General features: G+C 44.4%; 1 protein-coding gene across 1 annotated transcript in view; it reads left to right on the top strand.

Annotated features, from left to right (window-relative positions):
• LOC124606012 overlaps positions 1 to 26,938 on the top strand; it is a 532,599-nt gene that overhangs the window by 323,058 nt on the left and 182,603 nt on the right. The window contains exons 15-16 of the mRNA XM_047137975.1: positions 15,831 to 15,993; positions 25,287 to 25,427. Of these exons, the coding sequence (XP_046993931.1) occupies positions 15,831 to 15,993; positions 25,287 to 25,427 (304 nt within the window). The remainder of the gene's footprint in view (positions 1 to 15,830; positions 15,994 to 25,286; positions 25,428 to 26,938) is intronic.

Raw genomic sequence — 26,938 nt, 5'->3', positions numbered from 1 at the left:
GGCCAAATCACTCCCGAATTGTAGACAATGTTCTTCAAACCAATCGCTAAAAATTGTGGCCCACTGACATGACATCATTGTTCGGAAACGTGAAGTCTCTGAATGGTTGCAAATGTTATCCAAGTAGCTGAACAAATCCATTTCCAGTCAATGATCGGTTCGGTTGGGCCAGAGAACCCAGTCCATGCTATGTAAACACAGCCCACACCATTATGGAGGTACCACCAGCTAGCACAGATCCTTGTTCACAATTTTGGTCCGTGGTGTTTGCCCCACACTCGAAGACGCTCCAGTCGGTCGTCTGCTGCCACAGACCATTAACACCAAATTTCACCGCGCTGTCCTAACTGATACGTTCTTCTTATGTCCCTCGCTGCTTTCTGCGGTTATTTCATGCAGTGCTGCTTGTCTGTTAGTGCTGACAACTCTACGCAAACGCCGCTGCTCTCGGTCGTTAGGTAGAGGCCGTCGGTCACTGAGTTGTCCCTGGTGAGAGGTAATGCCTGAAGTTTAGTATTCTCGGCACGGCCTTGAAACTATCGATCTCGGAATACCGAATTCCATAACGATTTGCGAAATGGAATTTCCCATGCGTCTAGTTCAAAGTCCGATATTCCCCGTCGTGCGGCCATAATGACGTCGGACTTTTTCGCATGAATCACCTGAGCACCAATGACAACTCGCATATGCACTGTCGTTTTATACCTTCCGACATCTCTATATATGCATATGGCTATACCATGACTTTTGTCATCTCAGTGTACTCATGTTAAGCTCCCTTTACACCGAAGCTAACACAAGCGAACACGCAAAAGCGAACGAGAATTCTCTCTGGTGTAAACAACTGGCGAGTGGTGTTTGGCCTTGTGTGGGTCGCATTCGCAAGCGTTCCCTTGTGATCAGCTAGGTGTCAGTTTTAGAGCGAACAATAAAAGAAAGTTAGCGTCTCTCCGCTTCGGCGCTAACTTCGAAGATATACACAGCGCATTCGCTTTGCCACAATGTTCTATTTTTCGTGCGCAACGTGTTGCTGGTGTTGTTTATTTTGATATTGCGTGGTGACGGAGCGATTGGGTGAAGGCGTAGTTTCGTTGATAGAAAAGTACAGATCCCACAGGTGTTTATGGGATCATTAAGATCACCATCAAAAAATGTTAAACAAACAAAATGATGTGACTCTTCAGGCTTTCCCGGCGGATATGTTGTAAATAATCTTCACGGGTGTGCCGCCGGATGACGTTGTGCAAATCCCACACTATTTCTTCGGAGCAACTGTCCGACATCATCAGGTGGTTGAACCTCGCTGGTGGCTAGGTACGACTGACAAGATCCGCATGTCGACGCCGCTGTATATAGAGCACGCGCGTGAAGATTGCGCAGGCGCGGGAACCACACATGCGCAAAAATTTACAGATAGATGGCGTCAGACTCAAACGCCCTCTGCCGGGAGACGTAGAGCGGCCGTTCTGCGCGTGCGCTGACGCTGTGTTTACTAACATGCTGCCAAAGTTATGACGGGTCTATTGTCGAAAGCTCTTCGCTTTCTCGTCGTGATTTAACAGCAGCCAATGCAGGGTTCCAGGCTGTACTCAATTGAAATCCCGCATCCCTGTTGATAAGGTTATCAGCTGTACGGATATGTATTGCCTCCTTAATGACGCAATCCCAGAAAGAGGATGCTGGGGATAAAACTTCCGTCTTTTCATAAATCATGCGATGTCCTGTGTTCAGACAGTGTTCTGCAATTGCCGACTTCTCCGGTTGGCGTAGGCGTGTAGGACTTTGAAGATAAAGCACTACAGTCAGCCACTCTCAAACCCTCTTGTTTTCTGCAGTATGTTGACGATACGTTTGTGGTGTGGCCACATGGACTGGATATTCTACCTACGTTTCTTCAACATCTAAATTCGCTCCATCCCAATATTAACTTCACTATGCAAGTGGAAAAAGATGGCACTCTACCTTTTCTTGATGTTTTGGTACGAAGGAAAGCAGATGGAACCTTGGGACACAACGTATATCGCAAGCCAACGCATACAGATCTATATTTGCAGGGCACAAGCTGCCATCATCTAGCACAATGCGGTAGTGCATTACGCACGCTAGTTCATAGAGCGCGTTTGGTATCTGACTCTGCCGAGTGAGATGCAACATTTGAAGACAGTCTTCCGTCAAAACGGTTATTCTGAGAGACAGATACGTTATGCATTCAGGCCCAAGCGAGTTCAATCTATGGAACAGAATGAAGATACGAAGACACCCACCACCTTGGCCTTCTTGCCGTACTTTGGTGCCATGTCGTCAAGAATCGGAAGAGTCCTTGAAAAATATGACACCAAGTGTGTGTTCTGACCATCTGAAAAACTGAGGAACCTGTTAGGTTCGGTTAAGGATGATCTCGGTCTGAGGAAACGTGGTGTGTACAAGATTCCTTGTCAGTGTGAGGCGGCATAAATAGGTCAGACATGTCGGACAGTACAAGAACGTTGCAATGAACATCAGAGTCATACACGCCTACGCCAACCGGATAAGTCGGCAATTGCAAAACACTGTCTGAACACAGGACATCACATGATTTATGAGAAGACGGAAGTTTTATCCCCAGCATCCTCTTCCTGGGATTGCGTCATGAAGGAAGCAATACATATCCGTACAACTGATAACCTTATCAACAGGGATGCGGGATTTCAATTGAGTACAGCCTGTAACCCTGCATTGGCTGCTGTTAAATCACGACGAGAAAGCAAAGAGCTTTCGACAATAGACCCGTCATAACTTTGGCAGCATGTTAGTAAACACAGCGTCAGCGCACACGCAGAACGGCCGCTCTGCGTCTCCCGGCAGAGGGCGTTTGAGTCTGGCGCCATCTATCTGCAAATTTTTGCGCATGCGTGTTTTCCGCGCCTGCGCAATCTTCACGCGCGTGCTCTATATACAGCGGCGTCGACATGCGGATCTTGTCAGTCGTACCTAGCCACCAGCGAGGTTCAACCACCTGATGATGTCGGACAGTTGCTCCGAAGAAATATTGTGGGATTTGCACAACGTCATCCGGCGGCACACGCGTGAAGATTATTTAAAACAAAATAATGCTCGGCAAGAAATTGCCCAAATGCTGGCAGTGCCAAAAAAAAGCAAGTTAAGTTGTCACATGTACAGTAGTTTCTGTAAGTAAAGTAAATGTCATTAAAATAAACAGACACCGTAGATAACTTAAAATAAAAATACACAAAAACCTGGGCATTCCGCGTGGCTTACATTGCCGGTATCAGTCTTCAGAAATGTGTGTGAAATCTTATGGGACTTAACTGCTAAGGTCATCAGTCTCTAAGCTTACACACTACTTAACCTAAATTATCCTAAGGGCAAACACACGCATCCATGCCCGAGGGAGGACTTGAACCTCCGCCGGGACCAGCCGCAGGCGTACCGGTCCCCGGCACGAATCTGCCCGACGTATTGGTGTCGAGGTCCGGTGTTCCGGCCAGTCTGTGGATGGTTTTTAAGGCGGTTTTCCATGTGCCTCGGTAGATGCGGGCTGGTTCCCCTTATTCCGCCTCAGTTACATTATGTCGGCGACTGCTGCGCAAACACTTTCTCCACATACGTGTACACCATAATTACTCTACCACGCAAACATTGGGGTTACACTCGTCTGGTAAGAGACGTTAGGGGGGGGGGGGGGGAGATCCACTGGGGGTCGAACCGCACAGTAACCCTGGGTTCGGTGAGGGACGTCGGTGGGGTGAGTGGACTGCTGTAGCCTGTTGTGGGGTTGTGAACCACTGAGGGCTACGGCGGGAACGGAGCCTCTCCGTCGTTTCTAGGTCCGCAGTTCCAATACAGTCATAAGGATACGTTTTATGCTGTGTTACACGCACATAGGCTGAGAGGTAATGCGGGACAACAGCTTTACCGGTGCATTAAACTTAGACAGCACTGGTCTACCAGTGGTCTAACTAACCTGCAATGAAGTAAGCAATTTCAGTTCAGACGTAAAACGAGACGAGCAAAGAAAGAATATAGCTTCGAATGTCATTTAATTTTTAAAGAGCATGAAATAATATTCGACTAAACTCCAGCACTATCGCGCGTTTCTTAGGTGACCAGACGGAAAGCATAAAATGCTCACGTTCTCACCTATCATAGTATTCTAATTACGAAGAAGAGTGATGAAAATTCCTACCCTTAACACAGGGTAATTTTTCTGAGCGAGCTATGTGTGGTGCAAAAGCATACTGCAGGCATTTCACCGGTTGAATACTGAAGCCATGAAGGTATTAATTACAGACAGTCGTCTGGTATTCTCTTAGCTCCTTCCCTATCCGAATCCGAGATACACATTTCCGTTCTGGAACCGTCATCTGCTACTTTGATAACGAGACGATAAACAACGGCATCCACGAAGCCAATTTTCTCCTCTTCTTTTATGACGAGCCGTTCTACATCCCGCCAGCGTTCGACAGTGACAGGTGAAAGAGCTGTGTGCTTCAGTTCCAGTACGTCTGGCAGCTAAACAGTCTTGTCATTTCTCCGGAAAAAATCCCTTGTCTTGGCTCTAGATCAGTTCTGTTGGGTACTGTAATGGTGAACTAGCAAACAAAGAAATGCAGCATTTGTACTGTGTGTTCGATGCTGCGAAAATGATTTTCATGTTTCTACTACACTTACCTACATCTGTGGTATAAAACAATGGACATAGTCCAAATAAAGAATATTTGGTTTTTCATTTTTGCTTTAAGAAAGTAAATTGTTGTGTTTTCTTAATTTGAGCAACTTTTATTAACAGTATTTCATAAAATATCGATGATTAAGAATTTATGTTTGAAATGGAAACAGGAATTTCGCGTGCCGCATGTAATTATATACAAGAAGACTTGCATTATTCATAAAAATGATGATGAATTTTACATAACGAGATGTAGGTATTTCAGATTGAACGAGAAGAGAAAAATGACTCAGATGTTATTTGGACCAGCATACCATGAATTGCAGTTATTTATCAATCCACTACGCTACCGATTTCACTACGTATCTACCTCGTATTTCTGTAGCTAATACAGTCACTTGGAGATCTTCATAGCCGAATATCTCTGTAAATTTACGGAAAGCGTTAAGAACAGCCTGTTTATTGGCACCTTTTATCCATGTTCTACACGCGTGTATCACTTCGGACAGGAAGCAGACTCAGTCATTTTCGTACTGCGTATTAACAGCGCGACAATCAGATCACAACAGTGCAGAGGCTGTGACTGTACAGGATTTTTGTGGTAAAAAGTATATAGCTAAAGCGTGATTAAGTAAGACGTTGATTGCTGTTAACATATCTGAATATCTTAAAGTTTCATTTAACGTAACTTAGTAATAATAAATCTAATACATAAGTAGGACCTACTTAAAAGAGCGCATCAACGCCAGTGTACGTGTGCTACGACGTATGACCAATCATCGCTATTGTGTTTGTTTACTTCAGGTTTGTCCTTATGATGAACGGAGTAGAGTACTGATATACGAATAAGATGAGCAAATAAATCCTCGTTGCTTTGACAAAATAATACCTGCAAAAATTAAATCTTACAGATAAGGCGAGCGAATTCTATGGTTCAAATGGCTCTGAGCACTATGGGACTTAGCCGGCCGAAGTGGCCGTGCGGTTCTAGGCGCTGCAGTCAGGAACCGCGAGACCGCTACGGTCGCAGGTTCGAATCCTGCCTCGGGCATGGATGTGTGTGGTGTCCTTAGGTTAGTTAGGTTTAACTAGTTCTAAGTTCTAGGGGACTAATGACCTCAAAAGTTGAGTCCCATAGTGCTCAGAGCCATTTGAACCACTATGGAACTTAACTTCTGAGGTCATCAGTCCCCTAGAACTTAGAACTACTTAAACCTAACTAACCTAAGGACATCACACACAACCATGCCCGAGGCAGGATTCGAACCTGCGGCCGTAGCGATCGGGCGGCTCCAGACTGAAGCGCCTAAAACCGCTCGGCCACCCCGGCCAGCCGAATTCTATGCTCCCAGCTTTGACGGAATAATAAAAAAGTTATACTTGTAGTGGGCCACTGTGCACTAGAGCAACTCAAACGCACTGTAGTGAACTAATTTGAAACATAGCCCCGTTATATTTATTTTTAAAGGCTAGTCTAACCAGAACAAGTTGAAAGGTCTTCAAATCTAAGTCACGACTCAAAACGATGGTAATTTATTTGCTCTAATGATTGACATGAGGCACAATTAAATTAACACACAGAAAATTTCTACGTTGTTAAAACCAGATTGCAAAATGATGCTAACACAGAGGGGTCTACGAAAAAACTGTGGAAAACTGTATGGAGCTAGCACACAAGATCTGCTTATCTTGGCACCTCGTGTAATGGAGGACAACGTTAGAGCAAAGAGCCTCAAATGTAATCAAAATAAGCAACACAAGTTGTGTGTCAAAGTCAGCAAGTAACGAGCTGCACAAGACATGGATCGCTACCGCAATTGTGTAACTTACATCCACTTAAAAACCTAATATGGGCCATCAGCTCCAAACGGTGGTTGGAGATAAACGACGGTCCGTGGCAAAGTGCTCAGTATCCATGTTCACGACCCTCAGCCCTCTGTTCTCAAAAACTCTACATACTGTAGAGGGGATGCTGTTGCCATCGTTATGGGCGACCGTTGTTGCTAAATCTGTGAAGGAGCAAGGGACAGCACACGCAACTTCCCTCCTTTTGCGTACAAAAAGCACATTTTAACACGAATTAGGCGTTCGGCAATAGCACTGCACAAAGACCTCTATCCAGAGCAATGCAATACTATTGGCTGAACCAAATTTTTAGAGCGAACGCCACCGATTCTCCCATGCTAGCAAGTTGGTGCCTTGGCATCTCCCTTTTGAATTCATGCAGAAAAGAAGGAATGTTGCTCTCAATCATTCTCTGGAGGGCTGTAGGGTGGCCATGGCATACACTGTCCCCGAGTAGGGAGTCGGTGGGAGTGGGGTTTGCAGGAGTCAGCCTGGCTTTGAATAGCCACATATTGGCTCTTTGCCCAAGTTCTGCTAACTGCCTATTCGCCCCGCCCGAGTTAATGAGATGCAGCGACGGTCTTTCTGCGAACAAAAGAGGCTATAGGAACGCTTCCAGCCGAAAATAACCGGCCACGGCGTTTGCAGGCCTGTTTTCGCAGACACACTGCTCCAAGTCACAGGCGGCCGCTGTGGTTCAAAATGGCTCAAATGGCTCTGAGCACTATGGGACTCAACTGCTGTGGTCATCAGTCCCCTAGAACTTAGAACTACTTAAACCTAACTAACCGAAGGACATCACATACACCCATGCCCGAGGCAGGATTCGAACCTGCGACCGTAGCAACAGCGCGGCTCCGGACTGGACGGCCGCTGTGGCCGAGCGGTTCTAGGCGTTTCACTCCGGAACCGCGCTGCTGCTACGGTCGCAGGTTCGAATCCTGCTTCGGGCATGGATGTGTGTGATGTCTTTAGGTTAGGTTTAAGTAGTTCTAAGTATAGGGGACTGATGACCTCAGATGTTAAGTCCCATAGTGCTTAGAGCCATTTGAACTATCTAAGTCACGACGTAGCTGCGTAATAGTCGTAGAAAACGGGATATGTGACTGAAACGTCATCAGGTGTTACGATATGGGCGTGTTTTCTGCAGATAGGGTGTGGTCTCTTCATTGACTTTCAGCAAACATTTAATGCAGAACGGTGTGAACGCATTCTACAGTATCTGTACTGTGTACAGTATAGGAACAATACAGAGGTGGTTACTTTATCAGCATGACAATGCCTCCTGTCATAAAACAGTACTTGTGACGAAGCTGCTTGAGGAGAATAACATTCCTGAAATGGACTGGCCTGCCCATAGTTCTGATGTGAACCCAGTGGTACACCTTTGGCCTGAGGTAGAACGTCGATTTCAGTCAAGATGTCAGCATTCAACATCGCTACCATCTCCGATTTCGGCTCTTGAGGAAGAATATGCTGCCATTCCTACACAGACATTAATACACCTCACTGGAAGTGTCCCCAGTAGAGCTCAAGCCGTCATACAGGTGAAGACTAGACACAGCGTAATTTATGTCCGCTAGTAGGAGTCTGGATATTTTTGAACAGATAGTGTATATACGATATGAAATCGTACCTTATTATACTTGCATTACATTACTAATATTACTGGTATTTACCATGTAAAAAGTGTGTATCTACGCCTCAAAATGCTGCGTGATCTGTCTGATTTAAGATGTGGTATGGTCACTGTAATCATGGCCTATGGGCCACTCTCACTGTCCGTCGCTCATGGAGGAACGTCAATCCCGTAGCCGTTCTTTCACTCAGGCGTTGAGAGTTCGTTCAATGGTCCAGGGACTCAGGAGTACATCCAAGGTGAGGATGGCTGCACCAAGACGGATGTATCTCATTAAAACTCGCCTAAGCCCAAGGTGTCTTCGTGCCCACTATAGCAGAAGCGGCCGTGTCTGAAGACCACGTACGCTGCTTAGGTGATCCACGTGTGCAATGGCCTCAGGGACAGGAATGGTGCAATAAGTGGAGCGAGACGCAACTTGGTATCGACCTGCCATGTTCGCAGGATTCAATTGACAGCCTGGAGGCATCGAACCTCGGATCCCGTTTTTACTGGATAACTAAAGCACGGCAACTTGTCCTGCAAATTTCATGGTGCTAAACTGACTCCCTAACCGCCCCCCCCCCCCCCAAAAAAATCCGCGGATTTGCAGAAGTTTCTCACTGGCAGAGGAGTTCGTTTTGAGTTTTTTCTTTGTGGTGCATTCCTTAATAGCCCAAATTTGGACACTGCCGTTATAGAGTATAAATGAATCATCAGGGAAGAAAGGGCAGTTACTTGCGGTCCACGTGCAGCAGCTTATTAAGAGAAACGAAGAAGATACTACCGTATACTTGTGAACGCTTCACACTGTTGATGTGACATTTGTTTATTTACTTATTTATTAGCTGGTATACATATTGCCTGCTACACGGAAACTATAACAGACACTAAGTTTTAATTGTTTATCACAAGTATATTTCTACAAGTTCATTTAATAACTATACTGTTTCCCAGATACTTCCCTAGAGACTATTAAAACACCAATTACTAGCAGAATTTAACTTATTAGTAAGTTTCCGGGCATTTCGTTTTGCATAGATACTAAGTTACTCATGACATATACGGTAGCAGTTCTAATAATTATTACTGTCCTTCATAAACAGCCTGAAATTTATAACTTGACTGTACTTCAAAAATAAAGGGTGTAGAACTTTGCTTCCGCCGTTTGCCAATAGGTGGCGACAACGGTAAGTAGCGGTCGAAAGAATCAGATCGCAGACGTCAGGCAATTAGCTTGGACGTCGGTCAACATAACCTCATTCAAATATTAGTCGATTTGTGTCTGCATCATAAAGTTGTTCTTGATTGAAAATGCCAGTTTACGAGCCTAATTCTCGTCATTTGCGGGAGGTATTACTGTTTTGTTTCAATATTAAGAAAACAGCGGCTGAATCTCATCGAATGCTCTCATTCACGTATGGTAAGGCCGCTATTAGTGAAAGAACTTGTCGTGAGTGGTTTAACGCTTCAAGAACGGTGATTTTAACGTCGTAGACCGACGTAGTGGTGGAAGAGAGAATGTTTTCGAAGATGCAGAGAAATTGCTGAGTGAAGGCCCCCATCAAACATAAGAAGAATTGGCACGATTAGTGGGAGTGACAAGGAAGACATTTCAAAACGTCTCAAGGCTATGGGCATGATTCAGAAAGAAGGAACTTGGGTCCCGTGAGCTAAAACCAAGAGACGTTGAACGGCATTTGTGTGTTGAGAACAGATTCTTCAGAGGCAAAAACGGAAGGGATTTCTGCATCGCACTGTGACCGGGGACGAAAAATGGGTTCATTCCGATAACCCCAAACGCAAAAAATCATGGGGATATCCCGGCCATGCATCCACGCCGAAGGCCAAACCGAATATTCACGGCTCCAAGATCATGCTCTGCATTTGGTGGGATCAGCTCGGCGTCGTGTACTATGAGGTGTTAAAACCAAGTGAAACAATCACAGTTGCTCGTTATCTAACGCAATTAATGCGTTTGAGCAGAGCATTAAAAGACAAACGGCCGCAATACAGCGAGAGGCACGATAAAGTGATTTTGCACCACACCAACTCTCGACCCCATGTTGCAAAAGAGGTCAAAATGTACTTGAAAATGTTAAAATGGGAAGTCCTACCTCACCCGCCGTATTCTCCAGACATTGCTCCCTCTGACTATAGGACGAAACTGCTGAGGTCATCGGTCCCTAGGCTTACACACTACTTACTCTGACTTAAACTAACTTACACCCAAGGACAACTCACACACCCACGCCTGACGTAGGACTCGAACCTCCGACGGGTGGAGCCGCGCAAACCGTGGCAAGGCGCCCAGACCGTGTGGCTACCCCGCGCGGCTAAACAAGTTTTTCTGAAATAAGTTGAAAACTGTGGCCTCCAAAGAAAACGTACACCAGTTTAAAATTTAACTATTTTAAATGTGGTACAAATGGTCCAGTTCATTTTTTTGTCTAAGAGTAATAGTTTGTGCATAGCGAGCAGAGGAATGTGAAAATCTTTGAAGGTGTTGCGGGTTGCATAAAATTTATACGTAGGGGTAGCTGAAACACCATGAGTGGAATACAGACGAACGGCGAATGATTCTTCGCAAACGCAAATGGAGAAAATCAACTGACATAAGCAACTGTGAAAAAGGGCAGATTGATACGGGCCTGCACCTGAGAGCGAGCATCCCGGAAATGTTGAAACTGGCTGGCTGATTGCATGCTATTGTGTCGGCATCTATCGAGAGTTTTTGAAGAGCTACGAAACCTTGATTAGTTAAAAAAGTGTTAGACGTCCACGCCTCATCAAAGAACGCTGAGAAGGGAGGCAGATCTGACGACAGAGTACGAGACTGGTGCAGACACAACTGTTTCAGAGCACATTGTCTCGCTCACATTGTTGAACATGGCACTCCACAGCAGCTGATCCGTATGTGTTCCCATGTTGAGCGAACGACATCGTTACTTACGATTACTCTGAGCATGGGATTATGGAAATGTGACTCTGTATCAGTGGGAAAGTATCGTCTAGTTGGACAAATTGCGTTTCTTGTTACATTAGACTGGCGGGCGTGTCTCGGTACGTCATCACCCTGGTGAAACACTACTAGAAAAATCCGCATGGCGACGGACGCAATCGGAAAAGGCAATATTGTGTCATGGGGCACATTGACATGGTCTACCACGGTAGCTGATGTTATTGACTGTATCATGACAGATGTGGACTATACGAACATTATTTCGGACGACGTGAATCTCTTTTTGCTTCATGTATTCCCTGACTGTAATAGAATCTTCCAGCAGGATAATTGTGGGTGTCACAAATCCAGAACTTGCTTAAGTGGTCTGAGGAGGATAACTATGAACTTGATCTCTTGGCCATAAAATTCACCTGATCTGAAACTGACAGGACACATTTGGGACCCTATTGGGCACCAGCTCCACGTCCAGAAACCGCCGATCCGTAATTTATGGAAATTGCGTGACCCATACATAGATGTCTTGTGCCACTTATCTCCAAAAACCTTCGAAACACTGTCAAATTCATGCCACTCAGAGTCGCTGCTGTATTCCGTTGGACCAACAAGCTACTAAGCAAGTGGGAGAAATGGTTCAAAAATGACTCTGAGCACTAAGTGACTTAACATCTGAGGTCATCAGTCCCCTAGAACTTCGAACTACTTAAACCTAACTAACCTAAGGACATCACACACACCCATGTCCGAGGCAGGATTCGAACCTGCGACCGCAGCAGTCCCGCGGTTCCGGGCTGCAGCGCCAGAACCGCTAGACCAGATGTCCTTAGGTTGGTTAGGTTTAAGTAGTTCAAAGTCTAGGGGACTGATGACCTCAGATGTTAAGTCCCATAGTGCTCAGGGCCGTTTGAACCATTTGAACGCCCTCATAGTCCTAGAAGACCATTGCCATGACTTTACTGGCAGAGGATACGGCCACTTCATGGATTGCTGTTTTGTTTTCCGTTCGAGGTGATAAAGCCATGTTTCATTGCCTGTAACTATGTTAGACAAACCACCGTAGCCTCGTAATGCGCAAGCGGTCCCGCACAGATGGTCCTTCGTTGCTCTTTATGGTCTTCTTTTAGGCGGCGAGCAACCCAGCGGACACACGCTGTTGAGTACCCTAAGTGGTACACTAGTGTGTCAACACTACCAACAGAGCCGTCCAGTTGTGTAGCGTGGTATTTGATTGTGATCCATCCATCACCTCCAATGAGAGTGTCCGCAATGCAGGCTTTGAAATAATAGATGATGTGATGGTGTGGTGATGCCCCTCAGCTAAGTACCCTCTGACTCAAAGTTGAAATATTAAAAGTTTTGGCTGGTTTCATTGTCTAGGGGCTGGGATATGTAATTGCAACATTAAAAGCTAAATACTGCTGACTCTAAACAATGTGAATAGACACATGAATGGATGGTCGAAGGTTCCTATCACTCGGCAATTGCGAATTTTGAATGTTGTATAGAAATTTATAAATGAAAGATTGCAATTAAATAAATTCTGCAGGTACTATTTTAATGACTCTAAATGATGGGTACAATAGCAGAAGTACCTTCAAGAATGCCCTTTATTACTGTAAAACACTTATTGGTGTCGATGGTCCAGCAATTAAATACGAGTTGAATAACAGGGAAACAATAGATTACTACCTCACGTAATTAGTTATGAACAACAACATAGCTCGCAAGATATTCACTTATAAGCGCATACTACGTCTTCACTGTAGAAGCCACGGGAACAAGTGCACAAGCTGGCACTCCGAAGGATTTCTATCTCCCGCGACCACACGCAAACCGCTCCACACTCTCAAAGTCTCTCCTGCGACTGTGCGTCAGTCGCGGCGTACTTTCCAGGACTCTCCGTGTCCTGTACGACTGTCCGTCGCACTGCACTGTCCTCTCCCGAACGGTGCTCCTCCCCCACCTCCATACGTCCTCCCATGTGTCCTTTTTGGAACGATCGCTATGACTGGCTAGAGCGCTCCCACCCTGTCTCCAAGCCAACGTACACTCACAAACATAATGAAACACGTTCCAAATACTGGATTTACATTTAAATAACTGGAAATTAAATAAATATTGCTACGGCTGGACCATAAGCCCGCTCTAACATACATTATTAAATACACAAACAAATTAAATAAACATATATCAAAGGAATAGAGGCAACGGCCTTGCCGCAGTGGATACACCGGTTCCCGTCAGATCACCGAAGTTAAGCGCTGTCGGGTGTGGCCGGCACTTGGATGGGTGACCATCCGGTCCGCCATGCGCTGTTCCCATTTTTCGGGGTGCACTCAGCCTCGTGATGCCAACTGAGGATAGCTGACCACACGCCCCTCCTATCCGTATCCTCTTCTGACGATGACACGGCGGTCGGATGGTCCCGATGAGCCACTTGTGGCCTGAAGACGGAGTGCTAAAGGAACAGAAGTAAAGCAGTAGCGTAATGTATCTGTGCTTTCTAAAACACAGTAAATGTTTGACCAATTTCTTCATGAATAGTATATAAACAAAGACATAGACGAATAAATATATCTATAAGCATGCTGCTACCAAATCTGTTCAAATGCGTGTGAAATCTTATGGGACTTAACTGCTAAGGTCATCAGTCCCTAAGCTTACACACTACTTAACCTAAATTACCCTAAGGACAAACACACACACCCATGCTCGAGGGAGGACTCGAACCTCCGTCGGGACCAGCCGCACAGTCCATGACTGTAGCGCCTAAGACCGCTCGGCTAATCCCGCGCGGCCCATGCTGCTGCCGTTTTTTCGTGTAACTGTGGAGCACTTATGCCCTGATGCGATCAATAGTAATAAGCCACTTTGACCTGCAATAACTCATGTACTATTCAGGTTACATGCCTGTAATTTATACCAATTTAGGTTTACACTAATAGCTTTCTAAAGACACGTCGATCGAGAAAATCGGATGAATCGTTTACATTTTGGAAATTCGTTTCTGGGTGTTACTTGTATAATTTATTGACAGATACTAAACTTTTAACTAATAAAGATATTGAAAATGTGGTTATGCAAATAATGGTAATGTACATGTATCTTTTTGAGGTATCATCTGGCAACTATTAATTTCTATACGAATTGTGAAATGTCTGCCATGGTGGTTTAACAAAGTCCGCCATCTTTGGCACTCTCGCCATACAAGTTTTTTTCATCAGCATAGCGTCACCAAGGAATTCCCAGCCACGTGGTCGGCCTGGACCCCGGCTAACGTTCGGCAGCACGCGGCCCGCCGAGAGGCCCAGCGCGGCCACGCCTACTCCGAACTTAGAATATTTTCAGGGCGCCACAGCTCGCCCGTTACCTCACAGCACGTTCCAGGTTTGGGGGACTTCGTTTCGGTGATGACGGATGTCTCGCCCAAAAACTAACCGTGCTTTTGATCACTGGCAGGTCTACATCTAAATTCATACTCTGCAAGCCACCCAACGGTGTGTGGCGGAGGGCACTTTACGTGCCACTGTCATTACCTCCCTTTCCTGTTCCAGTCGCGTATGGTTCGCGGAAAGAACGACTGCCGGAAAGCCTCCGTGCGCGCTCGAATCTCTCTAATTTTACATTCGTGATCTCCTCGGGAGGTATAAGTAGGGGGAAGCAATATATTCGATACCTCATCCAGAAACGCACCCTCTCGAAACCTGGCGAGCAAGCTACACCGCGATGCAGAGCCCCTCCCTTGCTGTGTCTGCTAAACATCTCCGTAACGCTATCACGCTTACCAAATGACCCTGTGACGAAAGGCGCCGCTCTTCTTTGGATCCTCTCTAACTCCTCTGTCAACCCGACCTGGTACGGATCCCACACTGATGAGCAATACTCGAGTATAGGTCGAACTAGTGTTTTGTAAGCCACCTCCTTTGTTGGTGGACTACATTTTCTAAGGACTCTCCCAGTGAATCTCAACCTGGCACCCGCCTCCGTAGACATACCTCCGATACTCTGGTTTTCCTCCGAAAGTAACTGAGTGACAGCTCTCTGCTTGGAACGCACCTCCATTACAGACTCCATTTTGAAGGCTACGCATAGCGCCGCCACCCATCGGAAATTTGTGAAACTATAGAGTCTGAAGCAGACATATTCCAGGACGAAACTTCCTGGCAGATTAAAACTGTGTGCCGGACCGAGACTCGAATTCGGTACCTTTGCCTTTCGCGGGCAAGCGCTCTACCGACTGATTTACCCAAGCACGACTCACGCCCTGTCATCGCACCTTTAATTCCGCCAGTACCTCGTCTCCTTCCTTCCAAACCACAGAAGCTCTCCTGCGAAGCTTCTGTGAAGTTTAGAAGGAAGGAGACGAGGTACTGGCGGAATTAAAGCTGTGAGGACGGGGCGTGAGTCGTGCTTGGGTAGGTCAGTCGGTAGAGCGCTTGCCCGCGAAAGGCAAAGGTCCCGAGTTCGAGTCTCGGTCCGGCACACAGTTTTAATCTGCCAGGAAGTTTCATATCAGTGCACACTCTGCTGTAGAGTGAAAATGTCATTCTATATTCCACGATGTCCAACAATTGATTGCGCATATTTTCAACCGAGACTGGCCGAGAAAAGGATGTGTTGCATTACTCACTGAACGCCCCTCATATTTATATGGTAAGTTACTTATGGTGACTGAGGCGTTCTGCTCTCTACTGTATAGATTGTCGGCTAGGTGTGAGAGTGTTTGCGTGTCGCAGGTGCGGGACAGCTACGCAGACAGCAACGGCACGGCGTGGCTGCTGTGCGAGGCGCAGAACGTGCCGCCGCTGGCCATCGCCTCCTACCTCAACACGCTCACCGTCCGCCAGCGAGGGGCGGACGCGGGCGTCACCCTCAACGCCACGGTCCGCGTGCAGCCCGGTCAGTACTCTGTCTGCTGCCTCATCTCCTGCTGCACCTCAGGGGCAGGGAAAACCTACCTGTATGTTAGTTCTCAGTAACCGATATCTTGCAGTATCTGTTTGGTCTCGCTCATAGCAGGTATTTTTTAATTTTTTACTAATAACCGAGTAAAAACCCGAAATACGAGGGTCACTCCAAAAGAAATGCACACTATTTTTTTTAAATCCATCTTTTATTCTACATGTTTGAAAGTTTGACAGTGCGTAGATACATTCTTTAGGAACGATATTTTCATTTCTCCACGTAATTTCCATTCCTCTCAACTGCCTTACGCCATCTTGGAACCAGCGCCTGTATACCCGCACGTTAATATTCTGGACCAACCTGTTGGAGCCACTGTTTGGTACGTAACGTTAGCGACAACCCCGGCGGACAGTGCACAAGTCCCGCCCAATCACCCCCCACCACCCCTCCCCCCCGCTCCACACCAATCCATATCCTAAGCTCCGCCCATGGTCTGCCGCATGTTCCAACATCAAAGTTGTTCGTATCACAGATATGCCAGTCATAACAAGGGAGAAAATCAGTAGTGGGTATGAAATACAGTTTTTCCGGTACCATTGTGAAAACAATTAGAAATATGTTAATTGAATATGCTAGTTGAAAAATCATCAATAAGAATGGAAAATAAAAATGGTATCCACACTGTCTTTTTTATTCCATGAGCTTTCATCTGCACTGTATCAAAACATCTGATATTTGTTAACTGCAGTGATCGCAAATTTCCGTCACCTCGCGTAGTGTAAGAAATTCTGTTGGGAAATATTAATTGGTAGTATCGCCAAGGATGCTGTCCATTATCTTGATTGTCTAAAGTCAATGTTATGCATAAACAAGGCAAAGTCGATGTCTTGGTTTGTTTCTGATTACCTCATTAAGACTAAAGAACATAAGAGTGGGATAATGTAGAAATGCGTAATGCAAGGAGTCAGATATTTATACAGTGACATTCTTCATAAATATTTGCCTGTGTAATGGGTGAATTTTTACTTGTGAGCTCTTATATGTTGTGACTTGGCGAGACAGCCAAGCCACTACGAGGTAGCCGAAAGGCACGCGTTTAAGCTCACGCAGGATGGCGTGAGGTCTGGAAAATGACAAGGAATTGAGACTAGCAAAAAAGGTACATAGCTGTTGGAATACTTAACTTTAATCCATAATTGGTGAACATCGGTCTGACGGTACATGCATCACAAGATAAATAGCAAATGATAATGACGCCTTGCTAGGTAGTAGCAAATGACGTAGCTGAAGGCTATGCTAACTATCGTCTCGGCAAATGAGAACGTAATTTGTCAGTGAACCATCGCTAGCAAAGTCGGCTGTACAACTGGGGCGAGTGCTAGGAAGTCTCTCTAGACCTCCCGTGTGGCGGCGCTCGGTCTGCAATCACTGATAGTGGCGACACGCGGGTCCGACGTATACTAGCGGACCGCGGCCGATTTAAAGGCTACCACCTAGTAAGTGTGGCGTCTGGCGGTGACACCACATAATGACTGCATGCTTATAGCAGACACGAGATTACTTTGAGTTCTTCTTCAGTGTTTGAGAGCTTTAGAACAGCCTATTGTTAAACATATGTACATAATTTCGTCAGTGTCATTCCAACACATGTTATCGTACTTTAATGTCTGTTAGATATCAAGTTTGACAGCAGTTGGCCACAACAGTCAAGATTAGAGTCCTTGTGTATGATAACTTTATTGAGAGTGCATATCTATGTGTCATTTTGACAGTATTACACAAACTGCTAAGAAGTACTAACAGCACAACACTGCTGGTATGAACAACCGGGGTAAAACAAAAAATGGGCGGGGCTTGTGCAAATGAACGGGGGCTGTCGCTAACGTTTCCTCTCTTTGGCAGCGTGCACAAGGGAGTCATCATCTTCGAACCCTGCTCCACGAAGAGAGTCTTTCAGTTTCCAAAAGAGATGACAGTCACATGGAGCCAGGCTAGGACTGTAAGGCGGGTGTTTCAGTGTTGTCCATCCGAGTTTTGTGATCGCTCCCATGGTCTTTTGACTGACATGTGGCCATGCATTGTCGTGCAACAGCAAAAGATCCTGCTTTTACCGATGTGGTCGGATACGACTCAGTCGAGCTTGAAGTTTCTTCAGTGTCGTCACATATGCATCAGAATTTATGGTGGTTCCACTTGGCATGATGTCCACAAGCAAGAGCCCTTCGGAATCAAAAATGTTCAAATGTGTGTGAAATCTTATGGGACTTAACTGCTAAGGTCATCAGTCCCTAAGCTTACACACTACTTAACCTAAATTATCCTAAGGACAAACACACACACCCATGCCCGAGGGAGGACTCGAACTTCCGCCGGGACCAGCCGCACAGTCCATGTCTGCAGCGCCTCAAACCGCTCGGCTAATCCCGCGCGGCCCTTTCGGAATCGAAAAACACCGTAGCAATAACTTTTCCAGCAGAAGGTGTGGTTTTGAATTTTTTTTTTTTTTCCTTGGGTGAATTTGTATGATGCCACTCCACTGACTGCCTCTTCGTCTATGGTGAAAAATGATGGAGCCGTGTTTCATCGCTTGTCACAATTCTTCCAAGAAATTCATCTCCACCATTCTCGTACTGTTCCAAAAGTTCGCTGCATACTGTTTTTCTTGTTTCTTTGTGAGCTACTGTCAACATCCTGGGAACCAACCTGTCACAACCCCTTTTTAATGCAACACTTTCAGTATTCTGCAAACACTTCCTTCCCCTATCCTAACGTAGCGTGACAATTCGTTCACTGTGATGCAGTTGTCAGCAGTCACTAATTCCTTAACTCTCTGCACATTGTCTGGAGTGTGTGCAGTACGAGGTCTGCCGCTGCGAGGACAATCCTCAATATTGCCGTAGCCGCTTTTATACGTAACCTGCTTGCCCACCGACTAACTGTACTGCGATCGACAGCAGCATCTCCATACACCTTTTTCAACCTCTTGTGGATGTTTCCCACTGCCTCGTTTTCACAGCACAGGAATTCTATGACAGCACGTTGCTTCTGACGAACGTCAAGTGTAGCAGCCATCTTGAAGAAATGCTGAGACGGCGCCACTACGGGAACAGGTTGAACTAAGTTTGAAAACAAGCGGGAAGGATGTATCTACACACTGTAAAACTGTCACACATGCAGGATGAAAACTGTATTTTTACAAAAATAGTATGCATTTCTTTTGGAGTGACCGTCCTACATTTCAGCGATAGCAGCACTACTAACTTTTTTTCGTTTTTAAATAAACCCCTTTTGAATAAGAAGTAATTTTTATTTATATAATTTGCAATAGTTTGAAACCGCGCGTTGTTATAGAAAATGGGGAAAGAAATCAGTGTTATTTAAGTAACAATGCCGAGAGAAACGAGCAACGAACATGTGGCTTAAGAACTGATACAGCATTGCTGAGACAATAATATCCCTGTTGCAGTGTGCTTTGATTTAACGTACGTGTGTACGTTCAGTGTTCCAAGACTTGTCCACACTAGGTCTATTTTCTCGCTGTTGTCGCTGGACATCTGATGTATTGCAGAATGGCACCAACCCTAGTCTGGAAATACTTTTATGAAGCGACGTAGAAATGAAATACAATGCTTCATTTGCTTTAAAACATTAAAGATTAATATACTATTTCTATGAAATAATAAAAGGGGAAGGAAGTTATGGTAACAGTAACAAATTTAAAACCTAACAACAATTCAGTCATAGTATACAGTACAAACAGAAAGTACCTGATATGTTGCCTTTGTCTACATGATATACCTTTATCTGCTTGTAGTGCTTGAAAACAAACAAATTAACAAGAAAAATATTCTTAAATCTCAGTTTTCACCCTTTAGCACTCACTCTGTGTAATGCCCAATGCGGTTGTTGTTGTTGTGGTCTTCAGTCCAGAGACTGGCTTGATGCAGCTCTCCATGCTACTCTATCCTTTGCAAGCTTCTTCATCTCCCGGTACCTTCTGCAACCTACATCCTTCTGAAACTGTTTAGTGTATTCATCTCTTGGTCTCCCTCTACGATTTTTACCCTCCACGCTGCCCTCCGATACTAAATTGGTGATCCCTTGATGCCTCAGAATATGTCCTACCAACCGATCCCTTCTTCTAGCCAAGTTGTGCCACAAATTTGTCGTCTCTCCATTTCTGTTCAATACCTCCTCATTAGTTATGTGATCTACCCATCTAATCTTCAGCATTCTTCTGTAGCACCATATTTCGAAAGCTTCTATTCTCTTCTTGTCCAAACTGTTTATCCTCCACGTTTCACTTCCATACATGGCTACACCCCATACAAATACTTTCAGAAAAGACTTCCTGACACTTAAATCTATAATCGATGTTAACAAATTTCTCTTCTTCAGAAACGCTTTCCTTTCCATTGCCAGTCTACATTTTATATCCTCTCTACTTCGACCATCATCAGTTATTTTGCTCCCCAAATGCAAAACTCATTTACTAATTTAAGCGTCTCATTTCCTAATCTAATTCCCGCAGCACCACCCGATTTAATTCGACTGCATTCCACTATCCTCGTTTTGCTTTTGTTAATGTTCATCTTATATCCTCCTTTCCGTTCAACTGCTCTTCCAATTCCTTTTCTGTCTCTGACAGAATTACAATGTCATCGGCGGACCTCAAAGTCTTTATTTCTTCTCCATGGAATTTGCTACTCCCAATTTTTCTTTTGTTTCCTTTACTGCTTGCTCAATATACAGATTGTTGGTATGACTCCTGATTACAAAATGAGCTCTGAGCAATATTTTAAGCAACTGGAATCAGCAAGAGAGTACTGGTGATTTTTTGTAGTATTCGAACACGTATCACTTCTGGAGAAAAACAGCGAACCGTAGACAGACTATTTAATTAAATATTTGGATTATATGTATCTTGAAAATGAGTAAGTCAAAATTTTTCGAACTTTGTCCGATTTCTAGATTTACTACAGGAAATAATAGGAATAGACTACCAAAAATCGGTTATTCCAGAAACCGGTTGTTCCAAGCGGTTTTAACAGTCAGGTTAAACTAGCGTGGGAAAAAACCGATACTACCGAAAACCGATTGTTTCAGGACTGCATCATACAGGTCTGCTATGCTATACATGTATCTATGAACGTACGCCCATTAAAGTGGCCCCATCAAGGAAATAGTGAAGTAAGCGACTGAAAAAGAATAAGTGTGGAAGAAGAAAGTGCTGCAGTGCCCGCTGTGAAGAGAAAAAAGACTCTGCGAGAGAATGGTCGGGTAATATGGTGAGTTTCGGAACAAAAGTTACGTGCAAATAGTGACCGTTCGTGCTTGGCATCAGTAATTGGCTTCGGTACCTTCAAAGCCTCCTGACTTCAGCCCTTCATTCCTGTAACAAGTGAGGACCCTTAACGACGACCTGTTTAATTATGAAACATCCCTGTCAGTATGTTACGAGGGGTGGTTAAAGATTTAATCAGCACTACGAAAAAAATCTAATTGTTACCATGACATTTGGTGATGGTGTTTGCCTTACTCTGCTTACTCACTCTTCAATGCGACACATTTTCTCCAACGACGAATGCCCTGGTAGAGGTCTTGTTTTTATAAGACTGCATTTCGGCCGTTCAGCAAACACTCCATCTCGGAAACACATAGTCGCCACACTGAAAATGCCTGCAACGCAATGGTTTCTTCGATCGAGGAAATAGGAAGACGTTACTCCGTGCCATGCCAGGAGAATACGAGGGATGAGACAATCCAAAGAAGCGCAATGAGCTTGGACGTCGTGGAGCAGCAATACCACCACTCTGCAGTGGAATGTGCACTGATCTGAAACTTCCTGGTAGATTAAAACCGCATGCCGCACCGAGGCTCGACCTCGGGACCTATTCCTTTCGCGGGCAAGTGCTTTGCTAATCCAACAAGCATCGCAGGAGAACTTTCGTGGAGTTTGGAGGATAGGAGATGAGGTGCTGATCGAAGTATTACTTTGAGGATGGATCATGCGTCTTGCTGGGGTATCTCAGTTGCTAGAGCTACTGCCCGCACAAGGTGAAGGTTCCCAGTTCAGGCCTCGGTCCGGCACACAGTTTTAACCTGCCCGGAAGTTTAATATCACCATGGATAGCTTCCTGCGACGCTTCGTCATGAGTAATGTAACCTTGTCAGAAGATTTTGGTAGTATGTTCCTAGTATGTTCCTGCGACTGTCTGCCCTTTATGAGCATGTTCTGCTAGCACGCTGAAAACCGATCCACTGTCCCCTCGATTGTGATACGCTTATGGTTGAGTACCAGGACCTCCACTTCCCTTATGATTCCCAGTTCTTCACAGAGAGATAGCTTGCTACTTCGTTATTCGTGTTTCAGACTTGTTTGACCAAAATTGAAGCGTCTACTTCACCTAATCACTGTGTCAAACTATGGTGTACTGTTACCGTAAACTGCCCGCTAACTGTGCATGGATTGTCGCAGCTTTGTTCCCCTTCGAAAAGATGAGATGAAATTTCCCCGCGATAGGTCTACTACATTTTACCAACGCGATTTCTGGATTTTTATAATGCCTTGGAAGTAAAAAGGACAGTACCTCTGATTGTCAGACAATAGGTTGTGACTAGTATGGTCAGCAATGTGGCCACGGCGTACCTTCTTCCGACTACACAGATGAGATGAGGTCCTTCTCTCTGATCTTAATTCAGAACACAACCTTATGACCCATGGCTTCTTGCTCCAGCGAAAGAACGTTCCAGTATGTCGTGCTGTTGATGTACTGATCACAGTGCACTACATTGTAGTTTACTGTGTTTTATCTTCAGACAAGAGGGCAGGGATTAATTTACTTCCATATTTGGTGTCTATTTTACCTCACAATCAGATTAATGAGGTTCGACTTTTAATGTTTAGTGAAACGTCCGACTCGAAGCCAAGAACACGACGCACTACGAAGGAATTTTCCGAATGGGACGTAAATCGATGGATGTGATGTACATGTACAAGAACGAACAAACGTATGATTAAAATTTCAGAAAAATGGTATAAGTTATTCAAGAGAAAGAGCTTCACAAATTGATAAATAACATGTTGGTCCACCCCTGGCCCTTACGCAAGCAGTTATTCGGCTTCCCATTAATCGATAAAGTTGTTGCCGCCCGGAGTGGCCGAGCGGTTCTAGGCGCTTCAGTCTGGAACCGAATCCTGTCTCGGGCATGGATGTGTGTGATGTCCTTAGGTTAGTTAGGTATAAGTAGTTCTAAGTTCTGGGGGACTGATGACCTCAGATGTTAAGTTCCATAGTGCTCAGAGCCATTTGAACCATTTTTTTTTTTTTTTTTTTGATTAAGTTGTTGTATGTCCTAGTGAGGAATATCGTGCCAATTTCTATCTAACTTGTTTGTTAGAAACGTCATAATCCCGAGGTGGCTGGAGGGCCCTGACTACAATGATCCAAACGTTCTCAAATGGAGAGAGAGCCCGCGAATTTGCTGGCCAAGGTAAGGTTTGACAATCTCGAAGACAAGTAGTAGAAACCTCGCTGTGTGAGGGCGGGCATTATCTTACTAAAACGTCTTTGCTAATCATCGGGTTCAATTAGATGTGGAATTCGTCAAGCAAGAGAATTCTACTCAGTCAGTGAGATTCCAGGCCGAAGACGTGTCTGGAGACACCCTAGACAGAGACGGGATACCAGCCTGACTATCACCAGTCATATGGCCCCGACAGCCAGGGATGATGCTCAGGCGTGCCATTTCTCTTCCTGTAATCGTTATCCGCGGCACCCTAACAGCACAGCGGCACGTTTCTTTGCCCCTAGAGTCAAGTCTTTCTGGATTTACATTTCAGATTGTAGCTGCCCACACACGGTGAATTTCTACTGCTTCTCTTCGTACTATCCAAACCCATCTTGGGCACCAATGTCGCCTGATTTCTCCCCAATTGAGACTGTATGGAACATTATGGGCAGGAGCTAACGCCCCATTTCGACAGAATTAGTCACGATATCGCTCAGGAGAACATCCAACAACTCCCTCAATAGCTGTGGAGCAATACAACAGCTTGCAATAGGCTCAGAGGTGGATCAACGTGTTACAGACGTGCTCAATTTGTGCAGTTCTTTCTCTGCAACGAATCCTCCGATTTTCGATAAACTGTTATCATTTATTTGTCTGCACGCATACATCACATCTACCGAACTCTGTCCCATTCAGATAATTGCATCACTCTGTGTTGAATTTTTTTTTTCTCAGAGTATGTTAGGGAGTAGTGTTTAATATGTTATCATAGAGGCTGGCCGACCCATGTTTACTGTATTCGATCAGCTGGCCGCATGTCTTTATTGCTGTTTTAGCTTTACTCTCCTAACTTCCATAAATTATAAGGAAAGTTTAGAATATTTCACCAAATTAACAGAATTTTAAAGGTTGTATGATTGTGTGAATATGCGGATGATCGTCACAGGCATTAGAGGAGAGAGCGTGCTACATTAAGCAAGAATGTCCTTACCTCCTTTCAATGTTTTAGACTTTTTAACGACATTCCTTTCTAATTATTTTGATAATGGCACTGATAACCTTGCCAAATTCAATCTCTCTCCTTTCTCTCTCTCTCTCTCTCTCTCTCTCTCTCTCTCTCTCTCTCTCTCTCATCTACATCTACATGAATACTCTGCAAATCGCATTTAAGTACCTGGCAGAGGGTTCATCGAACCACCTCCACAATTCTCTATTATTCCAATCTCCTATAGTGCGCGGAAAGAATGAACACCTATATCTTTCCGTGCGAGCTCTGATTTCCCTTATTTTATCAAAAAAAATGGCTCTGAGCACTATGGGACTTAACATCTGTGGTCATCAGTTCCCTATAACTTAGAACTACTTAAACCGAACTAACCTAAGGACATCACACACACCCATGCCCGAGGCAGGATTCGAACCTGCGACCGTAGCGGTCACGCGGTTCCAGACTGAAGCGCCTAGAACCGCAAGGCCACACCGGCCGGCCTTTATTTTATCGTGGTGATCGTTCCTCCCTATGTAGATCGGTGTCAACAAAATATTTTCGCATTCGGAGGAGAAAGTTGATGATTGGAATTTCTCTCTCTCTCTCTCTCTCTCTCTCTCTCTCTCTCTCTCTCTCTCTCTTTCTTTCACACACACACACACACAAGCAAGCATTGGGATGAGCAAGAAATTTTCTGTTTCCCTCCTAACATATAAACAGTGTAGACTACTGCAAACAGCGTACAGAAGCTGTTAACAGTATAGCTCGGATGACCTATTTGTTGCAGACGCCAACTACAAGCTGAAGCTGCTGCGAGGTTCTGAGGACGGCAGCGTGGAGTCGTGCAACCCCAGCCCCTGCCTCAATGGAGGCCGCTGCCTCAGCAGTGGCAACCGCCACTCCTGCCAGTGTACCAGCCACTACACAGGTACACGGCTCACAGCCATGTCCAGCCCTTACAGTAACACCTCGCGACAACCGGAAGTAAATCAACTTCAAACCTAAACTAGAACTAACCTTTATTACAACAAATGCACCATACCCATTTAACTTTAATAAAAACCAGCAAAAATCGTTCTGCCAGGAATGGAAGCTTCTACATGAGCCTTAGAAAGCCAAAAATGAACCAAAAACATTGTTAATCTTTTCATATTTTTGGGCCACAGGCCTGTCATAACGTTTGACTGATTTTATACCTTCAGCAACTGTACTATATAACCAAAGAGATTGGTGTATACACTGCGACTCTGTCACATGGCACTTGGTATATATTTGTTTAGAAACAAGCACGCTTGATATAGTCTTATGTTACCTCCTTCACCTTTCTGTCCCCCTCCCCACTTCCCTACCCCACGCTTCCCTTAGCTGGTGCTAATTTTTAATCCTGAATAGAGTTTTGTGCTTATCCATTAGTTCCACCTTGTGTAATTACTACTTCTCTTTTATAATCCTATAACACACACACACACAAACACACACACACACACACCTCATTCCACATTTACAAACATCCGATTTTTACATGAATTGTACATTTAACACCTTATATTTCATGCATTCTATCTCTTCTACAATATATTGGTTATGACATATAATGTCTGAATGGCAAACTTCCGTAATTTTCTGTACCATATTTCTGTGTAACACATGGACCCACTTTATAACAAGATTAGACAGGTGTGTTCTGTCATAATTATAATTGTTCTACGCTGTACTGACGTATGGGTGTTTCTTATTTAAACCAGTTTATGATGTAGGTCACTCCTTTCGGCATGCTGTCATATTTTCGCCCTACCAATCAACCAATAACTTCGATAGTATATTTCCAGATCATTTCCACTGCTGATGTATCTACTGTATTGATGTTCATGCTAAGGCTTAATTGTTTTATGGCTGGAAAATATGTTTCTTACTTGTCTGCCATACATTTCCGTGATTTAGTATTTACCTACATGCTGGAACACCCAATTCAATAGATCTTGATGACTTCACTTAAACAATTGTAATTATATCCAATAGGTAAGTAGTATTATTTCGATTATTTTTAACCTAACATTGGAGTGGAAAACTTATATTAGATTCTGATCCTTCTCACTTTCTACACATTTGTACAAATTTTTTTTCAGTGCTGTACTTGATCATGTCTTAAGGCCAAAATCATGATAGTAATATAAAATGAAATTATACAGTCAAATGGCAGTAAAATCATTCAAACAAAAACATTATAATATTAACTTAAAATGCCAGAATTATAAAAACATAAAGCATAAAACAATATGAACCAAAGTCAAACAATGAAGGAAAATAAAGATCATTAGCAAAGTCATAAACATTAAATAATACTAACATTGAAGGTAAACTAGCAACAGAAGTACAAAAAATTAACAAACATCAGCCTGAATGCGTTCATGTTGATAATCTCAACCTAAAATTAAAAGT

The sequence above is a fragment of the Schistocerca americana genome, chromosome 3, assembly GCF_021461395.2.
Source record: "Schistocerca americana isolate TAMUIC-IGC-003095 chromosome 3, iqSchAmer2.1, whole genome shotgun sequence".
Lineage (NCBI taxonomy): Eukaryota > Metazoa > Arthropoda > Insecta > Orthoptera > Acrididae > Schistocerca > Schistocerca americana.
The sequence above is the reverse complement of the archived record's forward strand: the minus strand, read 5'-3'. Positions and strand labels throughout refer to the sequence as shown.